We start from the raw sequence: 15,655 nt of genomic DNA on the forward strand, positions 1-15,655 counted from the left end.
TGGGGTCCGCTCCACCCCAGACAACACCCAGCGCTCAAAATCGGGCGCATCCCTCCCAGATGGAATGCTAGGGCGGTAAATGGGTGGTGGGCAAGTACTGAGCTCTGTTCTCGTCATTTCATGGGGTGGCTGAGCAGCACCGAGCCTTTCTCCTGCCCCTACCCTGACTCCCGCAAACAAAAAGAAACAAAACTCAGCCCACCCAGGGCGGCCGCCACAGACCATCTAAGGGCCAAAACCCCAGCCAAAGGGCAGAAAAGGGGCCGGCCCTTCTGTCCTGGCCTGGCCACCACTGCTCTAGCACTCCCAGGCCCATGCTGTGCCCTGGGACACTTGAGAACCTCGGCGCCTCACGGAGGAGGCTGTCTCTGCTTCGCTCAACAGAATTCAAGAATTCATTCAACAAATATTTATTGAAAGCAAAACTATGTGCAGGGCCACCAAGTCTCTCCCAGAGGCCAGCTCCCTGTTAAACCTCCTACAACATGCGGGTGGATTCTCCTTGTGTTCAAGCAGGACTGCCCAGACTCTAACCTGTGAGGTTCAGCTTCCCCCAGAAGAGCTTCATTCAGAGCAGCTTGGGAGGCATGCCTGGGGGCCAGGAATGGGGGCCCTGCCTGTCCCCTGCTTCCCAGTGGAGAGGGAGCAGGGAGTAGCAGTGTCAGGCTTTGGGTGAGAATGGAGTAGGGACTTGGGGGCACTTTCTGTCTCTGGGCCATCCTTCCCAGGGGCCTGGAGGGACTGGGACAAAGGATGGGGGAATCTGGGGGGTGGCAAACTGGAAGAGAAGAGGGAGACAGCCCACGGGGCAAAATATGGGGCCAGAGGTGAGGCTGCACATGTGCTGTGGCGTCAGGGCTTGGTGGGGAAGAGCAGGCAGGTGAGCTGCCGGCTGCCGCTCTGCCTGTCCAGGAGCGGTAGGGGGTGCTGCATGTAGTGCTGGACCATGGCGGCCACGGAGGAGAAGAGCTGCGCAGGGACGGGAGGGCATCGGTGAGGCCCTTGAGCCCTGTGCCAGGAGAAACTTCCTGAGGGAGCTGGGGGGCTCTGGCAAGGGCGTTTTGGACATTTTTCTACGTATTTTCCTTCCTGTTGCCCCATGAAGCTCCACTGCATCCTGCTGCCCCATTCCAGGCCTTCTGTCTGATGGCACCAGTGTGCATTTCCCCCAAACAACTCTGGGGCCCCTGCCCGGGACCTCTGGTATGGGGACCTGAGGAGTGACTGTCTCTGGTTTGCAGCCTAGCAAATGCTGGGTGCAAAGCTGAGTTCTTGGTACAGACAAAAATCTGGACTACCCAGGCCCTGCCATCTTCCCAGCTGGGTTCATACAGGTACAAATGCCCCAACCTGGGCTCCAGGCAGGCTGGGCCTTGCAGGAGTGGGTAACTCCTCCAGAGTAGAGTGGGCCTCTTCTCAAAGTGCAGGCTTTTGGGAAAGAGTTCAGACTTGTGGCCAAGGATATTGATCACCCTTGGAGAGGATGAGATGGTTGGATGGTATCACCAACTCAATGGACATGAGTTTGAGCAGCTCAGGGAGTTGGTGATGGACAGGAAAGCCTAGCATGCTGCAGTCCATGGGGTCGCAAAGAGTCAGACACAACTGAGTGACTGAACTGAAATGACTGATCACCCACTCCGGAAAAAGACAAAATGTGGTTTTCCCCAGGGAAATGCTCCCAGCTGGGCCCAGGGGCTGCTCTGCTTAGCTTCACCACTTCAGCACCCACCTCCTCATGGTTCCTGCCCTCACGGCCCAGGGCATAGTGGCGCCCATCAGCCAGCCGCCTGATGGGAATGTTGAAGACTCGGCCGTGGAGAAGTACTGCCAGGGTGAAGGGCTGGGTGCCGCGAGGGCCTGAGCTGGGGCGCACGGTATATGCTCCATCCTGGGGAGGGCGCCCATCCATTAGCCTCACATTTCCAGCTGCAGCCCTGACTCCAATCCCTGCCCAGCTGCTCCCACCTGCCAGCCACAGCCCCTGAGCAGAAGGGGTTTCTGAGAAGGCCCTGGGGGTCTGCAGTGGGTGGCCCACCTTCTGGCATCGGAGCAGGGCGCTCTCAGCAGCATGGCGGTCACAGTTCCCTGAGTACCAAGGCTGACCCAGCAGATTGCCTTCCTGTACACACACCCAGCAGATCAGTGATATGCCAGGGCACCAGATCGGGAATGGGGAGCAGAGAACACCCCGGCGGCTTGCAGTTATTTGTGTTCCTGTCGGTCTTCCCCAGGCTGAGTCCACGCAAGCTCAACAAAACGTGTCCTGTCTAGAGCCGCGTACACACATCCAGCCCAAAAGGGCTCCTGGGTGTGGACCTGGGCTCTGTTCCTGAGGGCCTCCCCTCTGCCCCCCAGCTCACTTGCAGCCCCTCCTCACCTGGGCACCTGAGGTGTTCTGGGTGGCGGCTACAGAAGAAAGAGAGGTTCTCCTTTCTGCCGGAAGAAGCAGATTATAGCCCTGGGGCTGGCCAGGGATTAGACCTGGGAGGCTTTGGGCCCAGCTGCGAGGGCGGGGGAGGTCCCAGGAGGTATGCAAAGGCTTCAAGGCCAAAGTGGACACCCAGTGCTTCACCCCTCCCCTCCTAGGGGTCCCGGTAAGACCCACCGGCCAGGCCACGCGTGACCTCCAACTGAGGAGTGATGTTAAGGTACAGACTGGGAGCTTCCCGATTTGGTGCAGACCCTGGAAAGTGCCCAGGGCGGGTCCTCTCAGACCTGTTCTCAGCTGGAGTCAGAGCTGCAGGGACCCCCTCAACCAAGCAGGGTGCAGGCGGGCTGGGAGACAGTCTGTGGCCTGCAGGGCTGTGGCTAGGGAGGGCCCCACGTGAGTGCATGGATCCATACTGGTAATGCCCATACTCACCTTCAGAGGTGGCCTTTGATGCTCCCTAGGACACAGGATGTTGAGTCAGGCCTGCTTCTTTGGGCGGGAAGTCCCACTCTGAGCCTCCCTTTCCCCCTCACTCCCAGCTCACCTCCGCACCCCCACCCCCAGCTCTACCCCAACCCCAGCCTCTTACATTCTGAGCTTCTTGGGGGGTTATGGTGGGCCTGTGGGGAGCAAATTGGGAAACAAGGGTTCAGGGTCTTTACCTCCTTCAAAAGAAAAGGTTCAGTGACCCCAGAGATCTCAGGGTCAAGGCTGGGGAAGCCTGGGCTGGCCATTCCACCCCCCACACACACACAAACTTGGGGCACTCACCTGGGCCCCATGGATATCCTTGGTAGAGGGACTGGGGCCGTCAGGACTGGGGAACTCAGAGTCTGAGTAAAGGCTGGGACTAAAACAGCAGGGCTGAGCATCAAGCAGGGAGCTCCAGGAGCCTGGGGCGGGGCTAGGGGGCAGCTGCGGAGTCTTCTCTGCTTCTCTGCAGCTTGACCTTTGGGGAGTCTGTCCAACCAGGCAGAGCGCTGTCCTGGCCACAACAGCTGGGAAGCCCCCACAGCCCCTGCTCTAAAGGGGTTCCCTCCGTGGCAGGAACAGTGTGGGTCACTCTAGACCAGAGGCATCTGTGTGTGTGTGTCTGAAGGCAGATATGTGTTGGTGGGGTACTGAGAGAGGATGGGGCAGACAATGGAGCCAGAAGACTGTGCTGTGCTGCTGGTGGGCAGCCGAGGACCTCAGGGCAGGGCGGGGTGGGGTAGAGAGAGGGATTCACCTGGACTGGGCTCACACTCCACATAGATGTCCTCATCGGGCTCCTTCAAAGGGCCTGGCACCTAAGATAAGGAGGGAGTGTGGTACCCAGGGTTTGAGCAGTGAGTGGGAAGGAGGACGAAGCCATCATTTGGGGGAGCTATTGGTACCTCAACCCCCCCACCCCCCATCCTAGGTGGAAATGGAATGACTAAAAGTGCTCCTTTGCCCAGAAGAGGGCACCCATGAGCACCTGCTTCCCATCCTGGGCTCAGAGAGCCTGAGAGTCCAGGAGGAACTGGGCAGACACCTCCCGGGACACTGGCTGACGCCCTGCTAGAGCCTCTGGCCAAAGGGGAAGGATCCTGCTCCAGGCCTCTTCCCCTGGTTTTAGGGGTATTTCCTGGCGCTCCCACCCCACCCCACCACCACCACCAACTTCCTAGCCAGTCCTAGAGTGAGGGGCCACTCACCGCTCGGGCCGGTTCACCCAGCTCTGGTAGGAAAAGGAGAGACCCACCAGTCAGGAGCAGCAAGGAGAAAGGAATTAGTGAAACTTAGGCTGGAAAAGCAGAGCTTCCTTGGAGCTTCTCTGAGGGGATCCTCAGAGCCAGCTTTGAAGTCCCAGGAGAAAGCCCTCCTCACCCCTAATTGCCTTACTTCATACCCCAGGGTGCCCCTCACCTGACCCAGAGACCTCAGCAGGTGCCCAAGGGGCCGAGGAGCCAGGGACTCTGAGTGAGGGCCTCAGCCTCCTCCCAAACTGCCTGCCCTAGGGGGATCAGCAGGTAAAATTGAGGAACAACTCAGGGGATGCAGCGACTGGGCAAAGCATGAGACTAGTGTGAGGCCAGCTCCCCAATCTCATGGGAGCCAGGATTCCGCTTCTCAGGGCAGGGAATGGGTGGGCCTCGGAATGAGACTGGACATCCCTATTACCTTGCCTTCCAAAGGGCCAGCTCTGCTTCAGGGCCTCCAGTGGGCTCGGCGCTGCCTTGGGCTGTGGGCACAATGCAGTGGCAGGAGGGAGAACGGGGGTCAGGGAGCAGCAGCAGGAGGAGGGCAAGACTAGCAGGGTGGGATGCAGAAGGACTGTGTATATCTGTGCAGCTTTAAAAAAAAAACAAACCCAACTCTTGTGACGCCATGGACTGGCCCACCAGGCTCCTCTGTCCATGGAATTCTCCAGGCAAGAATACTGGAGTGCCATGGAGTGGCATGGAGTGCTATGCCCTCCTCCAGGGGATCTTCCCAACCCAGGAACTGAACCCAGGTCTCCTGCATTGAAAGGCAGATTCTTTACCGATGGAGCTACCAGGAAAGCCCCTGCCCCCCAAAAACTACAACACAAGCATTAATGTGCAAAGGAGGCAGCTCTCCTCTTTACCTCTGTTCTGTGGCTCTTTCTTTGTTGTGAGCCTCTTTTTCTTTTTATTCCCATACAATATAGGATGAAAGTGGCAGCTCTCAAAGCCCACACCCGGGATCATGGAGGGATGACAGCTGGCAGTGACTGGCAGCTGAGCGAGGGCTTTCTTCACTCCACAGGCAGGGAGGGTCCTGAGAAGCTCTCAGCTTCAAGAGGTAGGGGAGCTTCAATGCACCCACCCACCCCCACTCCCCACTCCTGGCCCAGGCGAAAAGGCTGAGTCTTAGGTGATGCTGATGGGGAGGGTGCAAGGACCAGACCAGGCAGGTGGGAGGAGCCACTCTCAACAGGGCTCTGGCTTCCGACGACGCAGCTAATTTTTCAGGGGCCTCATGAATGCAGATGTGGGGGAATTTTGCATACGGGATGCCTCTTAGATTTACTCACTGGAAAATGGTGCGCTGGGGTGGGGCGGGCAGGGAGGCTGTGTACCATCTCCGGCTGGGGCTGTGGTGGTGGCAGTGGTGATGTGGGAGGGCCCAGGGGAGCAGAGTGATCTGGAAAACACTCCAACATTGTGACTCTGTGGGCTCCTCCCACATAGGTTCCTGTTTTCCTCTGGCCCCCTCACCCAGTCTCTATTCCCTTCTCCCTCCCTCCCTCCCCTCCCTTGCTCTCTGGCTTCCCGACTGCCCCGTCGCCATGGCAACTGGAGGCGGCCAGCTTCCCTGCCCCCACCTGGCCAAGCTGGGAGCTGTGGGGGTGGGATGCCAGCAGCAACTGGGACTCTCCTGGCATCCCTACCCTTGCTCCAAGTTGTACAGGGATCTCGGAGGGGGGTCTCCAGGCCCCAGGGACCCTGGCAGGCCTCCTGCTTGCCTGCTGTTGCCGTGGTTACACGGCCCCTCCAGGCTCGTCACCCCTTCCCACTCATCCTCCCTTTCCCCTCCTCCCTCCCTTCCTCTGTCCCTCTCTGCCCAACCAAGAGGCCTCAGTGACTGCCAGCTGAGACCTCCCCTCGCTGTCCCAGGCCAAACAGAAGGGGAGGAAGCAAAACCTGGGCCCTCTCCCCTTGTGGGGACCCTCCTGTTCTGCCTGATCCCCACCTCTCTGCCTCAACTTCCCAGCCCTCACCCAAGTACAAAGAGTCCTCCTCAGTGCCAGAAAGGTGGGCAGGGGTGAGGTGGCGGAGTAGAGCCTCACAGGGGGGCAGCTCATATTTATCCTCCTCCTCTTCCTCCTCCTCTGGGGCTTCCAGGAAGGAATGCTGAGCACAGGAAGGACAGAAGGGATACAGGAGCAGTGGCGGTAGCCACTGCCTCCTCCCACCCACCAGCTCTGGCTCAGCAGCTGGACTTACCCTGTGTCTCCAGGTCCCTGGGACAGACAGAGGAGATGGGCAGGGTTCATCTTTTCTCCAAGCTTGGGAGTCTGAACAAGAGACTGGTGAGACTGGCCTCATCTCCTCCCCGCCCAGCCCCTCTCTAACATAATGACTTGCTCTCTTTCCCAGATATAATAAACTATCTGCACTTTTCCAGAGGCCTCAAAGGAACCATTCATGATGGGCTCTTTCCCAACACTGCAGGAGGACCAGTGAGGCATTTTGGAGATAAGGGGCCCTAACGGCCTGTTCCCTCTATGCCAGTCCTCCACTGCGTGCGTGCTAAGTCACTTCAGTTATGTCTGACTCCTTGCGACCCCTAAGGACTGTAACCCACCAGGCTCTTCTGTCCATGGTAAGAATACTGGAGTGAGCTGCCATGCCCTCCTCTCCAGGAGATCTTCCCGACCCAGGAATGAAACCCGTGCTTCTTCCGGCTCCAGCATTGGCAGGCAGGTTCTTTACCACTAGCGCCACCTGGGAAGCCTGCCAGTCCTCCACCCCATGCAGCTCTAATTCTGAACCAGACAGATGAAAGAGCTGGGCCCAGTGACTTAGAAGCGCTGAACTATAATGAGCAGGAGGTATCCAGAACCCCCAGGGGAGACTCTTGGGACCCCTGCACATCCCAGACTACAGTCCAAGGGGTCACCAAGAGTCAGACACAACTGAGTGCACACACACGCACACACTACACATCTGGGGGGTGGTGATCACTTACTTGCACATCTTGGAGGTGGAAGCGGTGGCCCCGACCTGCAATTGGACTCTAGTCAGCTCTGCCCAAGGAGCCCTGAGTTTGTGTCAGCCAGACATCGCACAGCCCAGGGACATTCACAGACATGGCACTGCCCCCTGGAGTTGTGCGACAGCAGCCTGGGACCAGGGAAGTGGGAGGAAGAGTCTGGGGGCAGAGCTCATGCCCCTGGGTGCACAGCTTGAGAACTTGGTGCTCCAGGGAAGCCAGCAGCAGGGGAGCCCTTGTGTTCCCTGGGCAGTGGAGGCACATGAATGATCTCGCTGGGCGTGGTAGGACCGGGCAGAATCAGCACCACTCTAAGGATGGCTATACCCAGGAAAGTTGCAGTGAGGTGGAAATGAGAGGAGGGTAGAGAAAAGAGAGGAGCCCCGGGACTCACCTGGCCTTTCTCCAGCTGAGCTTCTCCTGAAAAGGGTCAGGGAGGGGAGTAAAGGGGTAATCAGTACATCTAGAATGACTCTCCGTGTCCAGAGTCCTGGGGCCCCAGGGTGGGCAGGTCTGTATATCAGGGGCTGCCCCAGAACCAAGTCTCACCATGGCTAGGGTGAAGGAGCTCTGCCTCCCCTGAGCCCAGGTTCTACCGCAAATGGCCTGGTGACAGGGGCCCTATTGTTCCTATCATTTGCATCTCTCAAGCACCAGGAAGGAGGACCTGCTGTGGCCTCCAACCCCAGGCCAACTTCACCCATGCCACGCCCAGCCCTACCTTCCCCTCGCCTCTTTCATCGCCTCCCACAGCTGAATCTCTAGCCCCTCTGCCCCACCCCCTCAAAAAAAAAAAAAACGGGAGGAAGAACTCCCTCTTCAAAGCCCTGGCCCACAAAGCTGGACCAGGGGCCCCCAGTTTCCTGATCAACGTTCCCCTCCTCCTAGAGTTTCAGACTCCACTCAGGATCAGCCAGCCCACACCCTTTCCCAGTTGACAGAAGACAGGGCATTAGATCCAATTAAAAACAGGAGATAGGCTTTCCCTGGTGGCTCAGTGGTAAAGAATCCACCTGCCAGTGCAGGAGACAATGGTTCGATCCCTGATCTGGGAAGATCCCACATGCAGCAGAACAACTAAGCCACATCGATTGAGCCTGTGGTCTAGAATCCAGGAACCCCAGCTACTGAGCCCACAGGCTGCAACAATGAAGCTCATGCGCCCTGGAGCCTGTGCTCTGCAACAAGAGAAGCCACTGCAATGAGAAGCCTGTGCACAGCCACCAGAGAGTAGCCCCAACTCTCCTCAACTAGAGAAAACCTGCACAGTAACGAAGACTCAGCACAGCCAAAAATATATAAATAAATAAAAATTTTAAAAACAACCAGGAAACGATCCCTGCAGACACTCTTCTTACATCTTTTGTGCCTGCTGTCATTTGTTGGTGACTACTGATCGATGATCAAGGAGATGAAAGTTACTGAAAAGCTCAGAAATAAGTAGTTGTATTTAGTTCGACTGCTGTCTTTTGATTTATTAATTTATTTTTGGCTTCACTGGGTCTTTGCTATGCGTGCTTTTCTCTAGTTTCGGGGATGGGGAGCTACTCATTGCAGTGCTTTCTCTTGTTGCAGGGCTTGAGCTGTAGAGCGCAGGCTCAGTAGTTGTGGCAGACCCGCTTAGTTGCTCCGTGGCATGTGGGATCAGGGCTTGAACCTGTGTCCCCTACATTGGCAGGCAAATTCTCAACCACTGACGGTCAGGGAAGTCCCTGATTCCTTTCTTGATGGATGTAGTTGTTCATTTGGTAGGTAGTTATTGAATGTCCACTGTATACCAGGCACCATTCCAGGCGCTGGAGGTGCTGCAGGCAAGCTGAACAGGCAGGCATTACACACACATTTCCTCACCGGATTCTCACAATAGCCTCATGGTGTGCTTCCTAATTGTTTCCCTGCTTTGCCGATGAGGAAAATGAGCATATTAGTCAGCTCAGGCTGCCATCAGAGAGTACCCCAGGCTGGGTGATTGAAACAACAGAAGTTTATTTCCTCACTGTTTTGGAGGCTAGAAGACCAAGGTCAAGGTGGCGTCAGGGTTGATTTCTGGCTAGAGCTCTCTTGCTGGCTTGCAGACAGTCAGCTTCTTGCTGTGTCCTCATATGGCCTTTCTTCTGTGCATGCAGGCAGAGAGAGAATTCTGGAGAGAAAGGTTTCTTTTTTTTTTTTTTTAATGTGGAGCATTTTTAAAGTCTTTATTGATATGTTACAGTATTGCTTCTGTTTTGTCGTTGTTGTTCAGTCACTAAGTCATGTCCAACTCTTTGCAACCTTGTAGAGGGTAGCACACCAGGCTCCTCTGTTCTCCACTATGTCCCAGAGTTTGCTCAGATTCATGTCCATTGCGTCAGTGATACTATGTAACCATCTCATCCTTACTACCCCCTTCTCCTTTTATCTTCAATCTTTCCCAGCATCAGGGTCTTTTCCAGTGAGTCAGCTCTTTGCATAAGATGGCCAAAGTATTGGAGCTTCAGCCTCAGTATCAGTCCTTCCAGTGAATTTTCAGGGTTGATTTCCTTTAGGATTGACTGGTTTTGATCTCCTTGCAGTCCAAGGAACTCACAAGAGTTTTCTCCAGCACCACAGTTAGAAAGCATCAATTCTTTGGCCCTCAGCCTTCTTTATGGACCAACTCTCACATCTGTACATGACTACAGGAAAAATCATAGCTTTAACTATATGGTTTCTGTTTTAAGTTTTGTTTTTTGGTGGCAAGGCATGTGGGATCTTAGCTCCCTGACCAGGGATCAAACCTGCACCCCCTGCATTGGAAGACAAAGTCCTAACCACTGGACCATCAGGGGAGTCCCTAGAGACAAATTTCTGATTTCTTCTAATAAGGACACCAGCCTTATTGAACCGGGGCCCCATCCTTATGATCTCATTTACCCTTTTTTAAAAAACATTTTCTCATTTGCCCTTAATTACCTCCCTAAGGGCCCAGTCTCCAAATACAATCACATGTGGGGTTAAGCTTTCGACATATGAATTTGGAGGGAGACAAAATTCAGTCCAAAGCACTGAGAATCAGAAATGAAGTGACCTTCCCAAGGTCATACAATTGGTAAGTGTTGGAGGTGGGATTCAATGCAAGCTTTGCACAAACCAGAGCGTATGCACTAGCCACTGAGCATCCTGTACCTCATCTAGGACTGGGTCTTGATCCTCCTTTCCTGTGATAGAATTAGAAACGTCAGTAGTCACACGTTTCCTTTAGACGCCCATAGCATCCTAGTGCTCCATTGTTTAGTTGCTAAGTCGTGTCTGACTCTTTTGTGACGCCATGGACTGTAGCCCGCCAGGCTCCTCTGTCCATGGGATTTCCCAGGCAAGAATACTGGAGCAGGTTGCCATTCCCTTCTCCAGGGGATCTTCTTGACCCAGGGATCAAACCCATATCTCCCACATTGGCAGGTGGATTCTTTGCCACTGAGCCACCTGGGAAACCCCGGTGCTCTGTTACCTGAGTGAACTTTGGAACTCTAACTTCTGAGAAGTTTTGAGGCAAAAAAGAAAAGCCCAGGCCAGGCCTTGTGTCGGGCTCTGTTAAGACAGGAAATGAGGGGACACAGATGAGGATCTCGTTAAAATAAGACCTTTCTAGGGCACTGTAGCTTTCCTGTGGCTTTTATTTTGGTGACGTCCTAGCTGTTGGCTCAAAGGAACAATGAAGGCCATGTACTTGCATCTCTGGAGGCCGGGGGCACTGGGGAGAGGACCCAGGGTTGGAGCTGGCCACAGACAATAGACAGGAAGACCAGATAATTCTTGGGACCTGCAAGCAAAAGGACACTTAAGAAGCTATGAACTCAGCAATAGGAAAGGATGAACTAGGGAACTTCCCAGGCGGTCCAGAGGCTAAGATTCTGTGCTCCCAAAGCAGAGGACCCAGGTTCGATCCTTGGTCAGGGAACTAATATCCCACATGCTGCAACTAAGACCCCACACAGCCAAAGAAAGAAAGAAAGAAAAGGGTGAAATAATGCCATTTATAGCAACAGGGATGGACCCAGAGATTATTACACTAAATGAAGTAAGTCAGATAGTAAAAGATAAATATCGTGTGATATCGCTTATATATGGAACCTAAAATATAGTACAAATTGAGAATTCCCTCATGCCCTGGAGGTTAGGATTCCTGGCTTTCACTGCTGTGGCCTGGGTTCAATCCCTGGTCAGGGAACTGAGAACCTGTAAGCCGTGGTGTGGTCAAAAAACAAAAAAATTTAATAAATATGTAAAGATTTTAAAAATAGTACAAGTAAACTTATTTACCAAACAGAAACAGATGCACCAACATAGAAAACAGACTTATGGTTATCAAAGGGGAAGGAGTATGCATGCTCAGTCGCTTCTGACTCTTTGCGACCCCATGGACTGTAGCCCACCAGGCTCCTCTGTCTATGGGATTTCCCAGCAAGAATAGTGGAGTGGGTTGCCATTTCCTTCTTCAGGGGATCTTCCTGACCCAGGAATTGAATCTGCTGAGCCACCTGGGAAACCCTAAAGGTGGAGGGAGGGATAAATTGGGAGTAGGGGATTAACAGATATACACTTCCATATATAAAATAGATAAGCAACAAGGATTTACTGCATAGCATAGGGAATTATATTCAATATCTTGTAACAAACTGTCATGGAAAAGGATCCAAAAAATAGAATATATATATATATACACACACACACACACATATATATATACATATATATGTACTATATATATATGAAACTAACACAATATTGTAAATCAACTATGCTTCAATAAAAAAGAAGTTATGGAAAGTCATCGGGGTGGTTTGAGAGGTACCCATTTGGTGTTGTAGGAAAAACTAAAAGGAAAATCAAGAAAGAATCCGGGCTTGGAGTCCGGGATAGCGGTTTCCTCCCGACCTCCCCTCCCCAGCTGACCTTTGTTCTGTATTTGGATTATAAGGCAGGGGGCAACATCCCCCCCCACCCCAAAGGGACCTCCTGTAAAACTCAACAGGATTCTCTAGACGCTATCCTGATGTGAACCCCAAACTGAGTGATCTTCCCAGTCCATTCAGCTCTGGCCTCAGCCACCTCCTCTCCTGTTCAGGGTTTTGCATAGGCAAATGCCAGGGCCTGGGTGAGGGAAGGAGGATGGAATCCATGCCTTCTGGGTGGGGGCACTGGCTGGCAGATCAGGGAGCAGAGGACAGACAAAGGGTGTCTCGTGGCTTTGTGTCACCGCAGCCAGGCCTGTAGCACCACGCTTCACGCTGATGGCACAGGCAGATTTGGACAGCCTCTTTATCCATCTTTGGCACAGCATTGTCTTGTGCACATAACTATAGCTATTCCTTTGGGATGAATTCCTAGAAATAGAATTGCTGGAAACTCATATTTTAAAGGTTCCAGTGCCCCACTGTCTGGCAGCATCTGAGTGTCAATTTTATGGTTCTCCCACAGCTCCCAGTGATTCTCTGCATATTCCAGATCTCAGCTGCTGATCTCCAATGATAAGAGGCCGACATCCTCAGGCGCAACGTAGTCTAAACCCATCCTAAGAAAAAAACAGCTCTGGAGAGCGGTGTTCCCCCCATTTGCATGATCACAAGAATCACTGGAAGACTTATTAAAGTCTTAGGTTTCCAGACCTTCCCTGAGATCTTAAAAATCGGATGTTCCAGGAGGGAAGTGGGAATCTATATTATTTTAAACAAGCATCCTAGATGATTCTTACGAACGTTCAAGTTTGAGAAATGCTGCTCTAAAAAATGCTTCTCATTCTGAGAAGATGCAACTCCTAGGACATCTTTAGAAATCACAGACAGCCTTTAGCTCATTTGGAACACAGGGGTCGCCAGCAAAGAAGAAACGTGACACAGACCCCCCCTCCAGAGGTCCCTCCCAGTGATAGAGAGGGCAGACCCCAGGAGGCGTTCCATCTCTCTAGGCTACAGTTGTCCTCTGTGTCAATGGGGATGAGAACAGGGCATTCCTTGTGGTGTAGGTGCTTCTGCTGAGTAAGATGAAGCACATGAAACACACTTTGGGCTTCCCTGGTGGCTCGGTGGTAAAGAATCTGCCTGCAATGTAAAAGAAACGGGTTCAATCCCTGGTCGGGAAGATACCCTAGAGAAGGGACTGGTGATCCACCCCAGTATTCTTGCTTGGCAGGCTTCTTGCAAGTCCATGGGGTCACAAAGAGCTGGACATGGCTGAGTGACTGAGAGAGTTATGTGAAACACACAGCACTGTGCAGTGAGTATCACCTCTTCCTGAGGAGGTGGTGCTGAGGTCCGTGGTGGTGTTGCCAGCAGACAGGGAGGGTGGCCAAGGTTGGCTGGGGTCCCAAGCGTGTGTGAAGCATTGTGAGCACGAGGGGGTGGTTTCTGAGGACCTGATGGAGGACAGGTCAGCAGGCTATGGTCAGAATTTTCAGAGGTGGGAGGGTGTGAGCTACGGAGCAGGAGATGCTGAGAACTGTGGACCCCTAAAGGCTGAAGGTCTGCCATTTCCACTGGCTGTGGAGCACTTCCTGCTTTGGGGGCCACCTCCGTGTTGTAACTTCTTGCCTCCAATCCCAGAAGCCAGCTGCGGCTTTCCCCAGCCTCCTTAATTGCTAGGGTGCAGGCATTCTGCCAGCCAGGTGCCCCCACACTGGGCTTTGTAGCCAAAGCTGGCACCCCAGGGCCATCTACCCTAGGGACGGGGTGATTGCTATATCCTGTTTCCAGAGGCCAGAGAGGCTGAGACCGCAGTGGAACCAGGACTGGGATCAGCTTGGCTATGGCCTTTGGGACATTGTTCCTGGCTCGTTCTCTGGTCCTCCTGGTAATGTAACCAGCTACAGAATATTTTTAATAAATTATTTTCCAGTCTAAACTAGCTAGGGCTGGTTTCTCTTCCTTTAAGTGAAGAACTCTGATTTACAGATGGAGCATCAGTGGGATCACCACAGAAATACCAAGAAGTCCCAAACTGGGAGGGCCGCATCCAGGTATCTCATGAGAACAGGAGGCAAGGTAGAAATAAGTGTCATAGCTTTATATTTCTATCATAACGCTATATTTCTATATATTTTTCTTGGGCCTTTAACATGACAAGCATTAATTAACTTTCTAATTCTTAAAACTAATGGACTTTCCTGGTGGCTCAGAGGTAAAGAGTCCACCAGCCAATGCAGGGGATACAGGTTTGATCCCTGGTCCAAGAGGATTCCACATACCTCAGAGCAACTAAGTCCATGTGCCACAACTACTGAGCCTGTGCTCTGGAGCCCAGAAACCGCACCTGCTGAAGCCTGTGTGCTCTAGAGCCCATGCTCCTCAACATGAGAAGCCACTGCAATGAGAAGCCCACGCACTGCGACTAGAGAGTAGCCTCTGCTTGCCACAACTAGAGAAAGCCAGGGTGCAGCACCACAAACCCAGCCAAAAATAATTTTTTAAAAAAATCAGTTGATACAGGTCAAAAAATAAAAAGAAGGAAGCAAAGGAGGGAGGGATGACCTGGATTTCAGCTATGAGGACGCACCGTGAGAAGGACAACCCTGGGAGTTGGGGGCAAGGCCAAGGGTAGGTTCTGGGGGGTCACTACAGGACAACCAAGGTCCCTGAAGCCAGGGAAGTAGGGGGACAGGTGGGAAAAATCAAAAGCATAGTGATAAGACAGGCTTTCTCCTCCCAGGAGAATAGGAATCCATCAGGGTAAGTGGAAGAGGATGGGGCAGAAAGAGGGAAAGAAGAACTTTCTGACCACGAGTTAGGACCACATGGGTGGCAGAGGATGGGGACGGGAAGTGGGGAAGGAAGCAGGACCTCTGAGGGGTAAGGGAGAATGAATGAGTCTTAAGGATTCCTAAGGATATTTTTACCTGAGCGGGTGGTCTAGTTAGAAGCCCAAGAAGCAAGTAGGAAGAGGCATTAGGCCAAGTGAACTGTCTGCAGATGGGTTAAAGTTGGTCGGGGCAATCATGAAGGAAGGTGGTTAGCAGGAGGAAGAGAAGGAGTCTTCCTGGGCTGATGAGAGGAGGGCAATGTGGGAGCTGGTTTAGCACAAGCTGGCAGAAGCCCTCCCCTACCCCCTCACCCCACTCCTGGCTGCCACCCTCTCAGGCTTGCTGATTCAGCTTACTCTGGTGGCAGCTGTGACACGTGATGGAGACTGACCGATGACACTCAGACCAGCCTCCTAAGAGCAGTCTCGGGCCGTATCCCTTCCTGACGCACCTTCATTTATTGCTGCAGCTTCAGAGCTTTGTGACCAGCGCTCCCTCCAGCTCCCTGAAGGTAGATACAAAACTGGGTGTTCAGTTGGTATTTTTCTAGAGAGCAGAGCACTAGCTTTCTACAGATTTAGCAGTAGTTAGGGTTGCGGCTGAAAGCTGAGGTTGGCTTTCTCTGGCGTCTAGGGTAAAGCCCGGTCTCTGTACCACCCATCCTGTACTTCCCTGTTCTGGATCACTAACTCACAACAGATTGAGTCTTGACCCAGCTCTGCCAGGAACCCTTGCTCGACCCTCCCCAACCCTCTGACCCCTTGAAT

At 53.2% G+C, this 15,655-nt stretch overlaps 1 protein-coding gene across 1 annotated transcript; it reads right to left on the reverse strand.

Moving 5' to 3' along the window:
* Positions 1–394: 394 nt before the first annotated feature.
* Positions 395–8,055, reverse strand: SH2D6 (SH2 domain containing 6). Its single transcript, XM_070798828.1, has 16 exons — positions 7,533–8,055; positions 7,115–7,149; positions 6,370–6,440; positions 6,144–6,276; positions 5,457–5,566; positions 4,580–4,640; positions 4,114–4,136; positions 3,663–3,723; positions 3,206–3,284; positions 3,024–3,054; positions 2,867–2,891; positions 2,609–2,686; positions 2,381–2,436; positions 2,039–2,122; positions 1,733–1,891; positions 395–969 (listed from the first exon to the last, which is right to left on the reverse strand). Exons 1-16 carry the CDS (start codon positions 7,688–7,690, stop codon positions 853–855), a joined length of 1,281 nt encoding a protein of 426 aa, XP_070654929.1. The 5' UTR covers positions 7,691–8,055; the 3' UTR covers positions 395–852.
* Between the last annotated feature and the right edge of the window lie 7,600 nt (positions 8,056–15,655).

Source organism: Bos indicus, chromosome 11, assembly GCF_029378745.1.
Source record: "Bos indicus isolate NIAB-ARS_2022 breed Sahiwal x Tharparkar chromosome 11, NIAB-ARS_B.indTharparkar_mat_pri_1.0, whole genome shotgun sequence".
Taxonomy (NCBI): domain Eukaryota; kingdom Metazoa; phylum Chordata; class Mammalia; order Artiodactyla; family Bovidae; genus Bos; species Bos indicus.